At 34.8% G+C, this 19,835-nt stretch overlaps 1 protein-coding gene across 2 annotated transcripts in view; it reads left to right on the top strand.

Moving 5' to 3' along the window:
- Positions 1–6,996, top strand: part of LOC123874441 (hemicentin-2-like) — a 71,605-nt gene extending 64,609 nt beyond the window's left edge. The window contains exons 3-6 of one of the 2 annotated variants that reach the window (XM_045919769.1): positions 1,218–1,428; positions 4,251–4,350; positions 5,099–5,256; positions 5,918–6,996. In XM_045919769.1, the coding sequence (XP_045775725.1) occupies positions 1,218–1,428; positions 4,251–4,350; positions 5,099–5,256; positions 5,918–6,138 (690 nt within the window). In that variant the 3' untranslated portion in view covers positions 6,139–6,996. Of the gene's footprint in view, positions 1–1,217; positions 1,429–4,250; positions 4,351–5,083; positions 5,257–5,917 lie in introns of both variants that reach the window. The other variant, XM_045919768.1, reaches the window with a different exon arrangement.
- The last annotated feature ends 12,839 nt before the right edge of the window (positions 6,997–19,835 follow it).

Genomic DNA, 19,835 nt, shown 5'->3' with positions numbered 1-19,835 from the left:
AAAGTGCGTGGGACTGACGTTTGTATATTAAAGAGTATTTTTGTTATTCTTGTTGTAAGAACTGGTTTTGTTTTTTTTAAAAACTGGTAACCAACCTTTTATACAAAAAACCGGTCAAGTGCGAGTTGGACTCGCATACGAAGGGTTCCGTATTCCGTAATGTTTGAAGTTTGAACCAGACCGTTGTCTTACGTCCTTACGCCATTAAACTACCAACAGAGTGAGCTAGAGAGGATACTCTCGGTTTGATCGTGAATTGACGATCTGTCAAATATCAGGCCAACCTATCCAGGATGATATGAAATCAAAGAAACCTAGTCGTTTCATAGCCTATCTAGAGTCAAAATATAGGTAACATTCGACGCTTACTAGTATAGGCAAGCCTCATGTTTTGTTGCAAGATCCCTAACTATCATGCACTGTACTATCGACGACAGCATAACTCGTTGATTACCTCAAAAATTGTTGACAATTAGATGGATACTCAGCAAACAATAAAAGCCTTATAAATTAGGAATGTTCATTGTAATTGGGCAACCAATAAAACGCTGGAATGCAATTAAACCTCTCGTTTGGCAAAACATGTAATCTAAATGGCCGAAGATTTATTTTTATGATCCCCAAATTCCCTTTGAATGAATTGTTTCGGCCTTGTCGTAGTGCTATTTATCTAAATACATGTGAGCGAGATTTGAAATGGGTCAGTAAGGGCTAGGGAAACTATTTTAGTCTCATTTTTTGCCGCGACTTCGTCCATATAGTGGTGAATTGAACAACCCGTTCCACTCTGTTTGTACATTTACTTTGACTTGATTTTTATGTTAAGTTTTCGTAATAGACGTCAATTATTTAATAACATACTTAAAGGGTAAAGCATATTTTAAAGTAAATCTTGTGCTAGTGGTAATATTTATGAGACATACACAAAAATGTATGAATGTATGCACATGATAATCAATTTATTAGACACCACCTGCAGTCTGTTTTTCCTCAAGGTTGCCTGGTAGAGATGGCTAATTAGCGATAAGGCCGCCTTTTGTATCCTTTTTCTGTCTGTGTTTTTTTTTTGTTCTTTTACTATAATCCTTCTTGTGGTGGTACAAATAACGAGTATACTAATAACCTGTTTAGATTTTTCTTCGAACCAGCCGCGGCGATAGAGTTTCAACTAATATTAGACTAACTTTATTGAACTAATACTAAAATATTGTTCACAGGTATCTTGGATCCGCAAACGGGACCTCCACATCCTCACAGTGGGTGTTCACACGTACAGCAGCGACGCGCGTTTCGCAGCACTTCACACTGACGGCTCGGATGAATGGACGTTGCGGGTCGCCCACGCTCAACCGCGCGACTCCGGCGGTTACGAGTGTCAAGTGTCTACAGAGCCTAAGATCAGTTTATCGTTCTGGCTAACGGTTGTAGGTAAGTTTATTACTTCAACCATAAGATTGATTGCAAAAACCCCTGATGCGCGAACAGGACGTTGCACTGTGAAGACAAAATGTGTGACACTCTAAGGAACGAAATACAACAAGCTCCTAGTATTTATATTGTTATTTTTTTTAACCAATATAAGTGAAATGAAGTGAAAATTGTATTGTACAATACTATAACTACTGGGTATAGATGTTTTCAAAAATCTGCTCAGAACACAGGTTGAGATGTCCATCCACCAAGTGCGATTCTTCCAACGCTGCGTTTTCCGATGCGTAACTGAAATGAATCTTTTTCATATCACACTAATATTATAAAGGCGAAAGTTTGTATGTGTGTGTGTGTGTGTGTGTGTGTGTGTGTGTGTGTGTGTGTGTGTGTGTGTGTGTGTGTGTGTGTGTATGTTTGTTACTCCTTCACGCAAAAACTACTGGACGGATTTGGCTGAAATTTAAAATGGAGATAGGTAATATCCTAGATTAGCACATAGGCTACTTTTTATCCCGGAAAATCAAAGAATTCCCACGGGATTTCAAAAAACCTAAATCCACGCGGGCGAAGTCACGGGCATCGGCTAGTTTTAAATAATTTCAAGGATTTCATATCGAGTGTCGTCATAATATTTGAAATGCACCTCTGACACAATACAAATTCAAAATTAATGGACGAGTAGTAGATGAGTTAAATACTTGACTTATTACATACTTACATTATGAGTTCATTCGTAGGGACGTCAATACAAAATTTTAATTTGAGTGACATTCTATGTTGAAAGCGCCGTTGGTGAAATACATGTTCCAATTCCAAAGTTACAACCGCCTACGAGGGGCATAGTTTCACGTCTCATACTGTATTCAGTGTTTTTCATCCGTGATTTATAAATTAAAATGCAAAGTTGTCACGCAAAAACATAATGATAACAAGCTCAAAAACCATTCAAAATAGGTTCATAATATTTTTATTCAAATCTACTTTTATATTCAATTTTTTACAACATTATAATGAAATGTTATACTCTCCGAGAATAGCAGAATATTATAATCAAATCGATCGTGTATATTCGTACTGTTTCGCTCTTTTGTAGTACTATAGGCTTAGATACGCGTAGGTTTAATTTCAATTCTGCAATTACGAGTGATCACCGACAAATGGACATTCACGGAATCATTCGATTTTTTGTTTAATATGAATTAAATTTTAATCAATTTCAATAAAACTGTATGTCTCGATTGTCATAGTATTATAACTTGGTATCAGTGTACGACAGTCGGGTTCTCTGCTTTTTTAAATTCATATATCTATTTGATTATTACAAGTATGCTTGTTTTGAAGTACTTACCATAATAATACCTAATCATCATCAAAGAAACATTATCTAATAAAAGAAAATTATAAACACCTTGTTATGCCAATTTTACATGCTCTTACCTATCCTATTTAATAACGTACTAAGTGTCTGGCGATTAAACTAAAGAGCCTCGTAAAAGTATACCTAGTAGTAATAAATAACAAGGCGTTCTCAAAAACAGATTAAATCCCTTACATGTGTTGGCTGTCTCGAACTTGCAAGCACAGCTTAAGAACTAAGCTGCGTCGGCAACTTTCAGCTTTCTTAATCATAGGCTTTAGTTGAGGCCGTAAGCGAATGCCTTTGTGGAAAATGTACAAGCGAAAAGCTGCCAGCTAAAACATTTCCTTGATAAAAAGATTACCTACAGATTTTGTTTCTTGATTAAGGGTACTTTTCTAGAAGACAAAAGATTAGAACGTAATATATTTTTCTCAAAGTTGTAGTATAAAAAATATAACAATAATAATATATTCATGTTGTTATACAAGTTTAATTAACTATAACTCGTAAAAAAATTATATTATAAATCCTAAAGTGCCAATAGTATTTTTTCTTTATCCTTCTGTTACTTATTTTTACACGTATACCTGCTACCCATCCGGTTTCAATTTTTGGCACAAAAAAGGAAGGCATAGCCTTAAGTACTTACTAAAATACTGGCACAAGAGGTTTAATAATGAAAAATGCTTTATCTCTCAATATTTTAATTCTTGTAGATCCTCCAAAGATTAGCTTTTTATACAAAGAGAATTTTTAATATTCATTAAAACGCAAATAAATTACAATGAATTTGAATATTACCTATTAGGAATTTGCAATATTTATAATCTCGTTAAGATTATTCCCGGAAAAATGTTCTTATTTGTTATTCTTTTGTTTTCGATGATAAAAAAATATGAATAGGTACTATTTGTAATTTTTTTTGAATTAACCTTGATATCAAAATATTTTTTGTTAGATTCTAGCTGTCGCCCTTGACTTCAACCGCGTGGATTGATGATTTTAAAAAGGTTGTTGTTGGGACTTGCGGGAAATCCCAACATAGTACCAACTTCTAACGTAGTACCATCGACGTACAATAGGCATGTACATGTGATACATGCCGGGTATTAGTTAGTATGTAATAAAATGAATATGGTATAAATTACTGGATATTGGTCGCAACTTCATCTGCTTGGATATATATGTTTATTTAAATCCCGCGGGAACTCTCCGGGATGAAAGTAGTTTAGTATAAGCTATCTCCATTCCCAATTTCAGCCAAACCAGTTAAATCAATGTTGCGTGATTGAATAACAAACATCCAAACTTTCACATAAATAATATTATTAGGATTCAATTAGTAGGTACAATATAAAAAGCATTAAGTCTGATGGAATCTTATTAAGTAGTTTCCTTATAACATTCAGGCAAAAAAGAAGGAAAATGATGTCGATTTAATAAGGATGTTTTGTTCCAGTTTCCAAAGCGGAAATCCTATCAGGGCCGGAGTTGTTTGTACGCGCCGGGTCCGATATTAATCTTACTTGCATAGCCAGACACGCGCCAGATCCTCCGAGGTAATAATATTATTTTCTACTTGAATCTAAGTTCTGGCCTGAGAGCCCAATCATTAACTATTTTGAGTCACTGACCTATCACAGACATTTTTTCAAAAACATTCGAAATTCAATTCGAAAATATTTTCATAAAACATTCAAAATTCAATTATAAAACGTAGTTCCGTTTGTGATTGGTTAGTGACTCAAAATAGTTAATGCCCACTGAGATTTTTGCCTCTATCATTTGTATGGGATCACGTAACAGAGAGAGCGGTATACTAATGTCTTTCCGCGGATTGGGTATAGTTTATCTACTGCCAAACGCGTCGCAAATTATTGTGTGTTCATGAAACGCAACTCAGTACATAATATGTTTAGTACAGATTTTTATCTAGGTATACCTATTAATAAATAATATATAATATCTAGACAGACTCAGTTCTACCGCTTCTAAGCGTCTTCGAGTTGAGACCTGTGTCCTCGCACAAGTTTAATTTGAGAGAACATTTTAATTATTCGTCAAAAATAGTTAAATAATACTTATCTGCTTCTGGAACATGTTCAAACAATGACTTATCAAACTGTAAAGTCCATAACACTGAAAATCTTTACTAAATCAGTACTTAGTACAATTTCATCCAAAAATCAACAGCTATAACTTTTCTTTTCTGATAAAGGCATACAGAAGTTTTATGCGTTGTTCCCACATCAATATATTTATATCAGCACAGTTTTTTATTATTTAATCCAGTGTTACTTTGTCCAGTTTCATCTACTGGTACCGTGGCGCCAACGTGGTGAACTACGCACAGCGCGGTGGCATAAGCGTGGAGACAGAACAGAGGACGCGAACCAGCAGACTTTTGATAGCACGCGCATCACCTCGGGACTCGGGGAACTATACCTGTGCACCTAGTAGTTCTGGTAAGAGTAACCAGTTTTAGCGTTTAAACTATCGTAAGTGATTTCCATTATAAGTTGGTGTAGATTGATTTGTTACGGCTATCTTCACGTATTTAGTTGGCATAAGCTCGTAAACGGTTTCTTGCGTAAAAGAGAGTGCGTTGTTGCACTTCAACTTTTTCTACATTAGGTTTTGGTCTTAGACGTCTGACGTCAAAGACTGTTCGTAATTTCAAGACATTGAATCACGCATAGAACCTCTAACTACATCTATGCATACAGCGTAGCACGTACTCGTAGCTCGTAGCACGTTGGACGCAGATATTAAATATTTTCAATACAAAAATTTGAAAGTATTATATTAAAGTATTATATATTTTTGTAGTGTACTTTTTAATTATTTTTTTATTTTATTTCCATGTCTGATTTGTTTTTTTTCGTCTCATTTAACGAACCGCATGTAGATATAACTAACACAATATTTGTACGCCACTATGGCTAATGTGCTGAAACTTGTAATCATATATATCATCTTTTATACACACATTATGCAAATAAATAAATAACTTTTATGTTAAGTGCCTTAATCTTTCTTTTAAATAAATAAATAAACTAAATGAAAGTTTATAAAATGGTGTGGTTTTAATAAAATAATCAGCTCATAATAATCTTTTTTCCTCAGATTCTGCATCGGTGGTCGTACACGTCGTAAGCGGAGAACGCCCAGCAGCGATGCAAAGCAACGCTATACAAACATCATCAAACTACGCCCTAATATTACTAATAACCCTTAACCTAAGAAAAGAACTAACTGACATCATTCTCCATTCAATAATATCACTATATTCAAATTTCCAAACTAAATTAAAATCTTTATCTAGTTCTACACTCATATCCAGATGACCTGAAAAAGTAATGTTATATGTAAACGCATAAAATGCATGATGTAAACGATAGTAAATAAACTGGGGTATGAAGAAACGAATTACTATAAAATTATGTAATTACCGTCTGATTAAATTAGATAGTAATGCCACAAAATTCTTTAAGTTATAATTTTCGTAGAACCGATTTTTCAATCGCGAAAATATATTTAGCTAGGGAGTAAATTTGATGTAGAATAATATAAATGTACCAAAAAATCAAATTAACTCGTTGTTAAATTTAATTTGGCGATTGAAAAAAAGTTTATCCTAGTTACAGTTCAAGACGAGCGAACATAAATGATGATACATTTTAATCATGAATTAAATATTATGTATATTCAATTAAGACAACATTGTCGGTATAAATTGCTATACCAAAACGTATTTCCCACGGACAAAATAAAATTGAGCCCATACTAAGTGCAATATAAACAACCAAATGTGTCGCAATTTACATTTAAACCAACATATTTAGTTTATCAAATTAAAGTAAACATTTAGTTAACAATAGTTTTAATCATAAATGTAAAATAGGTGTATTGTTTGCATCAGTTTGTTAAGGCCCATATACACGGTAGGCAAGCGTATTGAGCAACGCACTCAGGCAAAAATAAGAACATAGAGCCAAAAATGGATGTTAAAAAGTAATATCGAATTCCTACTGTCATATTTTTTTTTTTCGAATATTTATTTGAACAAAAAATTCTAAGACTATCCAATCGCTAAATATTGTATCGCCAGATTATATAGGACATACCTAATATTATTTTAACCAATAACCAATGGTTTAGTAGAGAAGATCTAAAAGCTGTTTTGAGTTTACCTGAATATAAGAAGTCTTTCTATTTCTGTTTCTATAAACAAAGAATCCTGCTTCTTGTACCATGAAACATGAAAACATGAAAGTTTATTAAAATGTGGTATACTGCTGATGTATGCTATGCGGCTCTAAAACAGATCGTCTACTTGAAGCCTAAGTATATTCTGAACACCCATCATAAAAATAATTCTTCTAAAAGTTATGTCAATGTATTTGGTTATTTTTTTTAAACTTCATTCATAATAAAATTACTAACAACTCGGTATTTCTGTTGGTGTTTTTATTAAAGACATGCTAAAAAATTTTGATAAAGCAAATTAATAATTCTAAGCTAAAATTATTTTTCTTCATCAACTTTTAATTAAATTATAATTATACATTCAGAATATTAAGAAGATAAATTCGCTTTGGAATTCCGATAGGTACGAATTTTTTATTCGAGTAGAGCTATCTATCAATCAAGCTCAGAAAAAATTGAAAACTCAGTCAGCAATATTTTATTTATTTGTTTGAAATTCAATATTTAATTTTTTTCGTCAGTAAAAGCTTTAATAAACTATCAGAATATTTTGTTAGTTTGAATTCGGATTTTGGAGATGTTTTATTTAGTTTAAATTGAATTAATTTATAAAAAGTATTTTTGTATGCCTACAAATAATAATATTTTGAGCCAAAAAATGTAAGTATAACTGAAAATTCCATGTATTATTATAATTCGCTAGCTGATACCCCTAATCGATTTCTACTTACACGTCTTCGTACGGACTTCGTCTGTGTTGGTGTTAGCTGGCGGCATCGATGTATACATCGATGCCGCCCTTGGAATGGATGGGCCCTTCGAAGATAAAAAACGCGCTCAAAAGTCAAGAGAAATTGCAAAAGTCTCTTGACTTTGTCAATGACGATGACGTAAGATTCAAGCGTATTTTTGCGGACGGAATTGTATGGGAAAGGCTAATCCATATACATCGATGGCTGGCGGTCGTGCTCTGCCTTTTTTGGAGTGTTTTTTTTTTGTTAAAACTGACTGGAAAGCGCTCTAAGGGGGTGCCGTGCGTATGTCGGCGAGCGCCGGCACAGACGGGGTCCACACTTGTATAGTTTAACTAACTTGTTACAAATAACTACAAACTTGACATTGGCTAATCTTTGTAAAGCCAGACGAGAGAGAAAAAAAAACGTCTTCGTACTGGAACGCTAAATCACTTGGCAGTATGTCTTTGCCAGTAGGGTCGTAACTACGAGTAACTACGACTAACTCTCACCAGAGAGATAATTAGGGCAGGAGTAATGCCAGGTAAGTACACCTCGTTAGCGGTGCAAACATGAAGGGTGCATGCATAATGACTGAGAATCTATAACGTAATTGATAATGTCATCAATATTGCATAACTCATTTGTGACAGTGTTATTAATTACCGCGTTGACAGTGTCTAATGAACCTACCCTGCAAACTTTGTTTCAAGATAGATGTGCGTATGTAAAATACGTTACTCATTATCTAAAATATACTCGTAGACATATTATTAACGTCCGTACGAGTGCTTGAATACATAAAATAAATATTAAGATTTGCCTACAGACGTGTGCACCAGAAATGTTCAAATACATAAATATTCGCTAAATTTTTCTTGTATCCCAATAAAAAACAAGGTATTTCTTCAATTCCTTGCTCTCATGTGTGGTGTCGGCTTAATATTTATTTTATCTATATGAACCGATGATTAGTTTTCTTTAATTTAAATAATTAATGTATATTTGTTTTTATATAGAAACCTAGACAAAGGTCTCCCCCTTTTTCTTCAAACCTTTTTACTTTGGGCTAAGTGGAACCATAATTTTTCCTCAAATGTTCCTCAAAATTTCTCAAATTCATCTCGTATTAGTCTGGCCATTCAACGAGGTAACGCAGCCAGCGATCTGGCTTGATTCGTTACAGAAGTTTAGACAATATTTTTGATTTGTAATTTTTTATATTTAATTATTATAAAATTTAGTTTCAACCATTTGAATTGTAATGACATTTAAATAAGATTTCTTTATACCTATACCTATACTTATTTTTTGGTGCCCAAAGTAACTGTGTCTAACGCGGTTGTAAAAAACTTCATGAGACTTTTCAGTCACGTGTAAATTAGCTTTCATCCAAAAATTTTCACTAAGTATTACTATTGGGATTAATTTAGAAATGTAGAACTGAATGAGTCAATTTCAAACTTTGGATACGACTTGATTACGTTGTCTTATTATTTGTTAATGCAACTGTAAATAAGCCTCTGTAAATTTTTAATATAAACAGTATAGATAGTCTAAGATAAGTCTTAATAAACATTTAAAATAAAAATACGTCTATTACACATCACTCGATTGCATAAACGTTCCATAAATTATATTGTATTAATTATAATTTAGATCGAAATGTAAATAAATTTTGTAAATAAAAATGTTTTACGTGTTAATTCAGTGAGTTTCATTTGACGCTCCTCTGTCCGTGTTATAATGTTTTGTTTATTTTTACAGAGCTGATTTTATTGCCTAAGTCTAAGTTATTGTTAAATTTACAGTTTTGAATCAAAAGCGAAAATATTTTTTCATCTTTATAAAGAGGTAAAGTTTATAGATTGTTTGTAGGGGGTAATCATTGGAACTACTGAACTGATTTAGAAAATTCTGTCACCAGTAGAAAGCTACATTATATTACTTGAGTGGCATAGGCTATATTTTAATTTCAAAAAAATAGAGATCCCTACGAAATTATTAATAAGCTATCTGGGGCGGGTCGCTAGTTATTCATACAATATTCTTATTTATTAGCCAATTTCCCGTTGGAGATTAAGTTCGAAATATTGAATAACATGTATCATTTTCGTCATCCAGTAGGTTACGACAACTATCTCCTATTCGTCGGTTCGATCCCGGGCACGCACCTCTGACTTTTCGGAGTTAAGTATTACTTGCTTAGCTGGAGGAAAACATCGTGACAAAAGCTGCATGCCTATGGTCTAAACTAGTGGTCGGCAACAGGCGGACCGCGGACAATCGAATCTTGGACCGCTGAATATTTTTAATACCTAACCTATCAATCTATGAATGAATGAATAAAAAAGTCACACATTTTGCATGATAATATGAACTTTGTTAAAATTATAATTTTCGCATTAGCTGTTCCTCACGTGAACCAAACTCTAATAAACTGGCTCAAGACCGTCGATGTAATTATTTGTATTTTTGTTTCTGGATCTCGATTATCAACAGTAATTTTAACAGTGGGGTCCGACCCCACTTAAAATTACTTGCTGACCCCTGGCCTAAACCATTCTCATTCTGAGAGGAGACCCAGGATCACTCTATCACGGGAATTAAAAGGGATTACTGATTCAGCAGGGGATATGGATTGATGATGATGATGATGATGATGACACAATTATTGTCCAAACTAAAGCCATGCATACACACAGAAAATTTCAATCAGTCACGATTTTTCCAGGAAAAACGGACGATGCAGTAAGGTCGATCTCGTTGCATGAAACAATCACGTTAGTCATGTAAAGGTATTTTATTATGAAGATAATTTCACTGAAATAACGTTGAGTTTTCTGAATATTTTTCATAAAACTTTGCTGCAAATAGCCGCAGTCTGTCAAAGGTATTTTTCGACAACGTAACTTTATAAAAAATCAGACCTTAATTAAAATCCGTTGAAAGTTTGTGTCATTACAGTCGGCCTTTGTCTTTGTTTCCTCTTAGCTGTTCCCGGGTGTTATTGTTGTGAAATTGGAGCGAATGTAAAGTATTATAATTATTTATAAAAATTCACGTGTCACGACCCCGCAGTGCAGCCATTTTATAGTTCCCAACTATTCCCTCAAAAACAATACGTAAAGGTATTGCAGCCGAGAAAGAATTGTTTGAAATTCTTGTTTACTAAACAGTTCTATTGTAGCGTTTGTGTTACTTTTTGCATAAAGAACTCAAATTCAATTTTTTTATTCGCAGAAACTAACATGCTGTTTACATCAAAGAGTTTTATGTAATAATAAAAATATAAATGGTTTTGTCAACTTTTATTCATTGCAAATGTTTCTCCTGATTTCTGTCATAGAATAGAAGCTTCTCTCACAGTTTACGCGTAGAATTCTGAGAGGAATTACGCTTTTGCCCTTATAAATAAATGAATACGAGTTTATATTAATAATAAAGTAAATAGTAACTAATAAACAGCCTTGAGGCGCTACATAAAGGAGACAGCTCTATCATAGCCCTAAAAGCTAGAAAAACAAATTTAGGTGTGCTAATAGAGTAAGGAGAACAAAAGCGACCGACATAGCTCAAAGGATTAGCAAGCTGAAGTGGCAATGGGCAGGTCATGTCTGTCGTAGAACCGACAGCCGATGGGGCAGACGTGTTCTGGAGTGGAGACTGCGTACGGGTAAGCGCAGTGTGGGACGACCTCCTGCCCGCTGGACCGATGACCTGAAGAAGGTGGCGAGGAGCGGGTGATGTGGAAGGCGGAGGACCGTGTTTGGTGGCGCGCTCTTGGATAGGCCTATGTCCAGCAGTAGACGCATACAGGCTGATGGATGGATGGATGGAATAGAGTATTTTTTCAACTGAAATTTGCTTTATTCTAACATGACTTTCACCCAAAACTGCAACTGAATTAGCAATACATTTAATCAGCAATTATAAAATGATTGATGCATACAAGCGATTTGCACAGTAAATAAATGAAATTTGATAATAATATCATATTGTTGTATTATAATAGCCATGTCTATCACAATCATCGTCATTTAATGCAATTATGTTTATTTACCTACTTTTGTACGTTGCTGCACGCTCGTGAATATATTAAACCCCCGACCCAAAAAGAGGGGTGTTATAAGTTTGACGTGTGTATCTGAGTATCTGTGTATCTGTCTGTGGCATCGAAGCTCCTAAACTAATGAACCGATTTTAATTTAGTTTTTTTTTTGTTTGAAAGGTGGCTTGATCGAGAGTGTTCTTAGCTATAATCCAAGAAAATCGGTTCAGCCGTTTGAAAGTTATCAGCTCTTTTCTAGTTACTGTAACCTTTACTAATTGTCGGGGGTGTTATAAATTTTTAATTTACACTCGTCATTAATTGAAGAAAGAGACATTGAATTTCATTGAGATAAAGACAACTTGAAATCCGAGTAAGGACACGGGTGTATAATACTGTCATAGGAGTAAAATGAATGTGACGGCGGTTCTAAAAGAGTCAGCTGTATTGTTTCTGAAGATAGCCATGACAAAAAAAAAATATTTAGAAAGAGACGTATTAATATTGTATTGAATTGTATTAGTAATCGTTTTTTTTTTTAAAAATTAGCGAGCAAATGAGCAAGTGGGTCACCTAATGGTAAGTGATTACTGCCGCCCATCAACATTTGCAGAACCAGGGGAACCGCCAATGCGTTGCCACCTTTTAGGGTTTTCTTGAACAACCCTATCTTACAATCTATATCTATGTTATAACTAATTATAATCTACTCGAAACACCGTCTTCGAGTGGAATATAATTAGTCATAATATTGCTTGTAGAGTTGCTTGTTGAGTTGATTCCACAATTTGCATGTGCGTGGAAAAAATGATCTGGTACAACGGGCGGTCGAAGTGCACCAGGCACCCAGGTGGTGAGGGTGAAATTGCTTACGGTGGCGTGTGGTATGGCTGTAGAAAAAGAATGGTTGTTGGAACCATCAAAATATTATGACGTCACATATTTATATTTTATAGTGTCAATCGCTTTTCTAAATTTATTATCTTCGGTTGATAGAAAGGAAAAAATAATAAATTAATCCACACGATTTGTTGTGGCTTGATATCCAGAGACTAGAGGATCGAAGAAGATTGTGTTAATTTAACCTACTTAAAGCGCCTTTGAGTTCTTTAGTTGAACACTGAAAGAAGGAGTGTTAATGTAGTTATGCTTAAAAAAAACACTATGAGTAGATAGGTAAGTACGTAGACTATACATTGTACGTGCTACAAAATTAATATCACTGGTCACAACCAGTATCTATTCTTATAAAGAATTTAATAGTGTTTTACAACACTTTTTATGAGAACAAAGCGAAGACATAAATTGTAGTTTTCAACATTTATTCCACGTCTCAAGGGAGAAATATAAGAACCGCGCGAAACTAAAGTGCAGAGTAAAAGCGCCTCTGGGAACGAATAGAAAACTTGTAATTATTACCACTTGGGACAGTTATATAAGAATTGCGTTATATTTCGTTTACAATCACACCCTGTGTATTTGAACGACCTAACTGATATGACTTGAAGGTCTTATACATATTATAAGGTCTCTTATAGGCACAAGTCACACAGGCAGAACCGAGACAGCATGTTTCTTGACGATTTATTATTACTTAATTTGGCATAAAGGGGGGCAGCGCACGGCAGTCGGCAAGCCCAGACGCGTTCAAATGCGGCAGGTGTTACCAATTTCATTATGTTAAAGTAAATAAAGCTCAGTTTTAGTAGGTATAAAAACTAACACTCCACTCCGTCTGTTTGTTATGGCCTTAATTTTTTCATGGCACTTGAGATTATAATATCTTATTCGGCGCGCCGCCCGCGCCGCGTCGCGTAGTGCAGCGAATATACTCCTACTCTTAGTTTAAGAGGATCATTGTCAACGATCCCCCGTCGATTTCCTACGTATGATATTATTGTTCTCATCTCTATCTGCCCTGGTTCGTGTATTCTCGGTTCCTAGATCGGTGCATTTGTGATAACCAATTCTAATTGCTGTGATTGGCTGAATTTACCATGTTCTTGCTGCGACAGTGAGTTTGAGCCACTAGCGGAACAATGTTAGCCGGTCAGAAATGATTGCAATTAGTCAACCTGTATGACGTCCGTGTTCTGTTTTCGATTACAAAAAAGAAAAAATTGTTGTTGCAATCATCAATTTTAGCAAATAGTGAAAGAGAGTCGACCAATCAGAGGTCACAACTACCGTCACACTTTCTGTGAAACTATGGCAGTAGGCTTACCGAGTAATGAAAACAATTTTTCATTCTGTAATGTCATGTGGCAAGTAGGGTTGCCACCTGCCTCTTTTTGATTTACAGGCTACCACCATCAAAAATACGGGGTTTAGATTTGAAGAAATTTAAAAATTTGAAGTATTTGAAGAAATAGGCGGTGGTTCTCTCTGAAATGCATGGAAAGCCTATTTAGATATTTCAGTTTATTTGTAAGTTTTGTATTTTTTCTCTGTATGTTGCCGTGTCTTGATTGGTGAACTGTGTTTGCAATGTGATTTTAAATAAAAGATTTATTTATTTAAATAGCTTTTAAAAACTCTAGTTTTGTAAAGCAAAATGTTATACATTTCATGCATACAATCTTTGCATTTTAACTTAAATTTACATTTAACTTGTAATTCCACCTTCACAGTATCAATACTATGGCCGTAGCCAGGAATCGATTTCGGGAGAGGTTTTATCAGGGCCGGAACTGAATCCTGTCATGAGGAAAATAACATTCGCTCAACTTTATGGGCTAATTACCTGGTTAGTGGAATTTCACCTTTCAATTTGACAGTGAGATAAAATACAACAATAAAAAAGCGCAAGCGCAGTGAGCGTAAGTGTTTTTGGTTCAATTACAGAAAGAATTAAAGTGAAAGGGAAACGAGTTTAGCCATAGCAAGATTTTATTTTTAAAGCTCCCTATCCATACTAATATTACAAATACGACAGTATATCTATTTGCCTATCTATTTGTTACCCTTTCACGGCCCATCTTCTTTACCAAAATTTTGGTACTTACTATTCAGAGGTAACTTGCATCCCAGACATAAACTTTTTAGCCCGGAAAATCCCCCACGGAATTTTTAAAACTCTAAATTCATGCAAACGAAATTGCGGGGCTTACACCAAGTAATACAAATTCAAAGCGCGAGTGAAGTGAGCGCGAAATGTTTGATATATTTCCAAAAAAAAATTGGTAAGCAAATGCAAGAAATAGTGTAAGTATTATTTTAGGCTTAGGTTTTTGACGGCTTCCCAGGCGCAGTCGCCATTTCTAAATTTCTGGTCTGGTGGGAGGCTTCGGTCATGGCTAGTTATATGGTTAGTATGGCCCTAACGGCCAAGAAATTAGACTGCATCATCACTTACCACTAGAAAAGATTAAAGTCACGGGCTAACTTGTATAAAAAAAGGCTAACATCCTCAAACCAAGCCCCGCCGCCTTGGCTACGACCATGATCAATATCGAGTGGGTTTCGGCTACGCATTGCCGCAAAAGGAAAATATTCTTTCTACTGGACATAACGTCAGTGTTCGGTTTCGCCAGCCAAGTGCGAGTCAGACTCACGCACCGAGGGTTCCGATTCGGGTATTTTTTTCGACATTTTACACGAGAAATCAAAAACTGTTATGCATTAAAAAAAATATGCATAAAAATAAATAAAAATCTGTTTTAGAATGAACAGGTAAAGCCCTTTCATATGATAACCCACTTGATATATGTAGTTATCTTACTTTGAAAATTGAAAATACTAATATTTGTTCATGAACACATGACAGACGGATAGAAGGACAGATGGACAGACGGACAGACGGAAAGACAGACAGACTGATAGACAACGAAGTGATCCTATAAGAGTTCTTTTTGCTTTTGAGTTACGGAACCCTAAAAATATTTAGTTTTATTTGCCCCGTATTTTATTTTCATAATTACCGGTTTCTCTATCCTGACATACGGGGTAACCAGTAAAATACGGGGCCTCTGGCAACCCTATTCGGAAAACACTGTCACATTCAAGTTAATGTCAAATATTTTGTTTTCAATTACAGAAAGCTGCATCAATCATTATTACAATATTTTCTTTATTGTGATTGGCTGAATTTTTGAGTTTCAGCCAATAAACAGACTGTTTGCCAATTAAACGTCATAACAATATAAATGCCAGAAAGTTTAACCAAATAAAACAAACTTAATGAGAACCTAGTGAGAATGCAAACGGCACACATTTTTCATCATTCTACATATTATAGTAGTCGTTCACTTTGGTAATAGTCAGATTGTCATCAGTAAAATTGATATTGGTTGATATGTATCGTAAATTATTGTTTCGGTGACAAATATTTTTATTATCTATTTATCTTTGAACAGAATGGAATAGAATGAAATGGAATGGAATACAATGATAAATTTTTATTCCTGTAAACTTTTAGGTAAACTTCAAAGTGTTTTTGGATGGTCAGAAAAATTTACCACTGGTTCGGAATGCCGTTCCTACGTTTTCTAGGGTTTCGTACCTTAAAATGAAAAACGGAACTCTTATAGGATCACTTTGTTGTCTATCTCTCTGTCTGTCGTGTGTGTCAAGAAAACCTCTAGGGTACTTCCCGTTGACTCAAAACCATGAAATTTGGCAGGTAACCTAACTGCGTAATTTTGGGTAGTTTTTTTAATCGATAAAGAAAGTTTGCGACATTGTTCAATAAAAAAATTGGATTCCAACTCCTCAATCCTGATGTTGCAGGGGACCTGACTACTAAAGCTAATGGGATTTAAAAAGTGTCGATTATTAATTGATATTGAAGGTATCTATACCAAGTAAACACTTTGTCGTTGACCTCAACCCTGATGCTGTAAGAAATTGCATTCCTAAATCCTGGTGATCCCTCGGGATTTGAAAAGGATAATCCGTTTAAATATTCTTACGTGATACAGAAACAAGTTGCATCCCGGGGACGGGCTATTACGGAGAGGCAACTTTTGTTCTGGGAAATGAAAGGATCGGGATTTTTAAAAACCTAAATCCACGCGAGCGAAGCTGCGGGCTAGTTGTAAATATATTTAGAAGCTACTATAAGATAATAGATAAGGTACTTATTTCCTTATATTTTTATTGTATGGCAGCGCGCGGTTTTAAATTATAAATTGCACGTCCTGTCCTTTTCTGTAATACATTTTTTTCTCAATATCTACCGCTTTATCTCATAGCAAGAGTCCGTAAGACATAATACAGTGAAAATAGGCAAAATATACAATTTTTGCAGTTTCCACGTCAGTACCTGTCGAATTTTTCTAACAGTGTAAGCAGCAGAGCTGAGTTTACCATCAAGTGTTGATATGTGGGTGTTCCATAGAAGCTTTGCATCTAACATTATACCGAGAAACACGGGGTTCTCCTTTATTTTCAACATATGATTATTTATCAATGAATTTATGTCATTTAAGGTCCTGGTATTGGGCAGTGTGAATTCAACACACTTAGATTTCTTTGCATTTGGAAGTAAATTGTTAGCAATAAATCAGAGAGTGACCTGTGATATGGCATTACATATAGTATACATTGTCAAAAATTATAATATTAAAGCTGTGCGTATTGCGTGAGGAATAGGTTGCAAGAGAGTTGCAACTTGCAGGGTTTGATGCATACGCTATTGCCAGCAAACATGAGACATATTTTTATCTACAGGCAACGTCTGAGTAGGTAACGCATACGTCTAACGCAAGTTGAAATGTATTTAGTTAGACCTATCGACAAGTTTGGAGTCGGGTGCAGTCTAAATGTGGCCCGTGTGTTTAGACTGTCCGTTTCTGTCAGTTTCACGTGTCGTCCCCCGCACTTCACCACCCCGCTTGCACAAATCGAGACAGCACGAAATTTTCAAGATTTCTGGGTGTAATTTCTGGTTTTCGTAGTTCCCACATAATTATAACAATATAAAATATATAACGATAATTTTTTTACTACATAATATTCATTAAATTTTCTAGGTCTGTGGTTTTTCCAAATTTCATTAAATTGCTTCGTTGTCTAGAAAAACGAGCACAAAGTTGGGCCTTTTTTTAAAGAAAAATACAAATCTTTGAGCCCCTGTAATTTTAAAACTACATATTTTTAGAAAAATCTAAAACACCACAGACACAGATATTCGTTTCTAGACTATGTCTGCAAAATTTCATGGACTTTGGTTGCTTAATATTCAAATGAAATGGGAACTACGATTGTATGGAGTAAGTGACGGAGAGAGCTCTGTTAAATAAAGAGTTTGTATGGAGCAACGTCGCTGCCGCATCGCGTATCACGGCGCGAATGCCTTTGTATATCTGTCTATTATTGATATTCAAACATTGTAATTTGATAACTTTTGCTAATTTAAGTGACTCCAGTGCTATTATTTTTTAACCCCCGACCCAAAAAGAGGGGTGTTATAAGTTTGACGTGTGTATCTGTGTATCTGTCTGTGCATCGTAGCTCCGCTAGCTATTGAACCGATTTTAATTTAGTTTTTTTTTTGTTTGAAAGGTGGCTTGATCGAGAGTGTTCTTAGCTATAATCCAAGAAAATCGGTTCAGCCGTTTAAAAGTTATCAGCTCTTTTCTAGTTACTGTAACCTTCACTTGTCGGGGGTGTTATAAATTTTTAATTTACACTTGTTAATTAAAATGTTACACTAGGGCCGCAGTCATACAGTAATGTTTCAGTAGAAAACTATTTTATGTAGGTACGAAAGATTAAGTATTGTTATAATATACTTAAATGGCTAGTCTAATTGTAATTATTGGCAATACATTCGTAGTTATTCGCGCAGAATATAATACTATTATCTTTGTCTGTACATTTTTATAATAATATTTATATAATATATTTATATAATATATTTATATAATATACATAATTTCAAGGCACGAGTATTTAGATCCTAGGCATTTATAATTTCGTAAAATTAAGCATCTTGTTTGTCAAGTGCTACAATTATGACTCAGTGATAGCTTGAGTGCCACTTTAAATTGAGTTGGAAGGAACAAAGTTCGCAACTTCCATCAAAGTTTGTTACAAATTTAAATAATCTACATATAAACTGCGAACTAAAATCGCTGATGCAAGAGTGGTTCTAGAGTCCTAAGGGATTATTGTATAACTCACGTCTAAAGCATTTTGAATTACAGCTTCCTGTTATTTTTTATAAATCCCCATCGTTCATCCCCAGAACCAAACTCTTGCCAATGAAAATGTCGTATTCTTTCAAAAACTTCACATTAATTTTATGTTCTAGGTATATACATATGAAAAGCCCTGTCCTGACTGACTGACTGTTTTATCAAGTTGTACCTACAACATGATAAACAGTCAGTCAGTCACACTAAGGAAGGATTCCTGAAAATTTCACTCCTAAATCAAATGGGGTTAAATACTCGTAGATGATGGATGTTTGTACGAAAGTCCGTAAAATTTCAAGTTATATCCAGGAAAATTCGTGTTTGTGCTCTCTGTCATCAAAAATAAAGATGTGTTTCAGGATTTCTGAAACTTTTATCCCTTCACCAATTTCCCAAGCGAAGCCGGGGCGGATCAACAACTCGCAATAAAACTATACTCTGTGCTGAACCAGTTAAATCGTTAACCTCATTTTGCGCCAACAATAGCGTTAACCCCTCATTGCTTACAAACAACAATAGAACTAAACACTTTCAAAAGAAGCTTCAAGCAATTTGAAGTGACAATGGAAAGTAATTTACTAATTCCTGTGAATCGGCGGTTCACTGCTTTGAGTTGAACCACGGAATTACTCCTTCAATTAACTTAAAGCTGGGTGCGAATTGTGGTTTTTTTAGAGTACCGTACCTCAAAAGGAAAAACGGAACCCTTATAGGATCACTTTGTTGTTTGTCAGTCTGTCTGTCAGTCTGTCAAGAAATCTATAGGGTACTTCCCGTTGACCTCGAATCATGAAATTTGGTCGCTAGTTATGGCTTATAGCACAAGTACAGGACTAAATCTAAAAACCGCGAATTTGTGGTTACATCATTTAAAAAAAATTAAAATATGTTTCAATTTTCAAAATAAGATA

This window comes from Maniola jurtina, chromosome 18 (genome assembly GCF_905333055.1).
Source record: "Maniola jurtina chromosome 18, ilManJurt1.1, whole genome shotgun sequence".
NCBI lineage: Eukaryota > Metazoa > Arthropoda > Insecta > Lepidoptera > Nymphalidae > Maniola > Maniola jurtina.
This window is presented reverse-complemented; position numbering and strand designations above follow the sequence as displayed.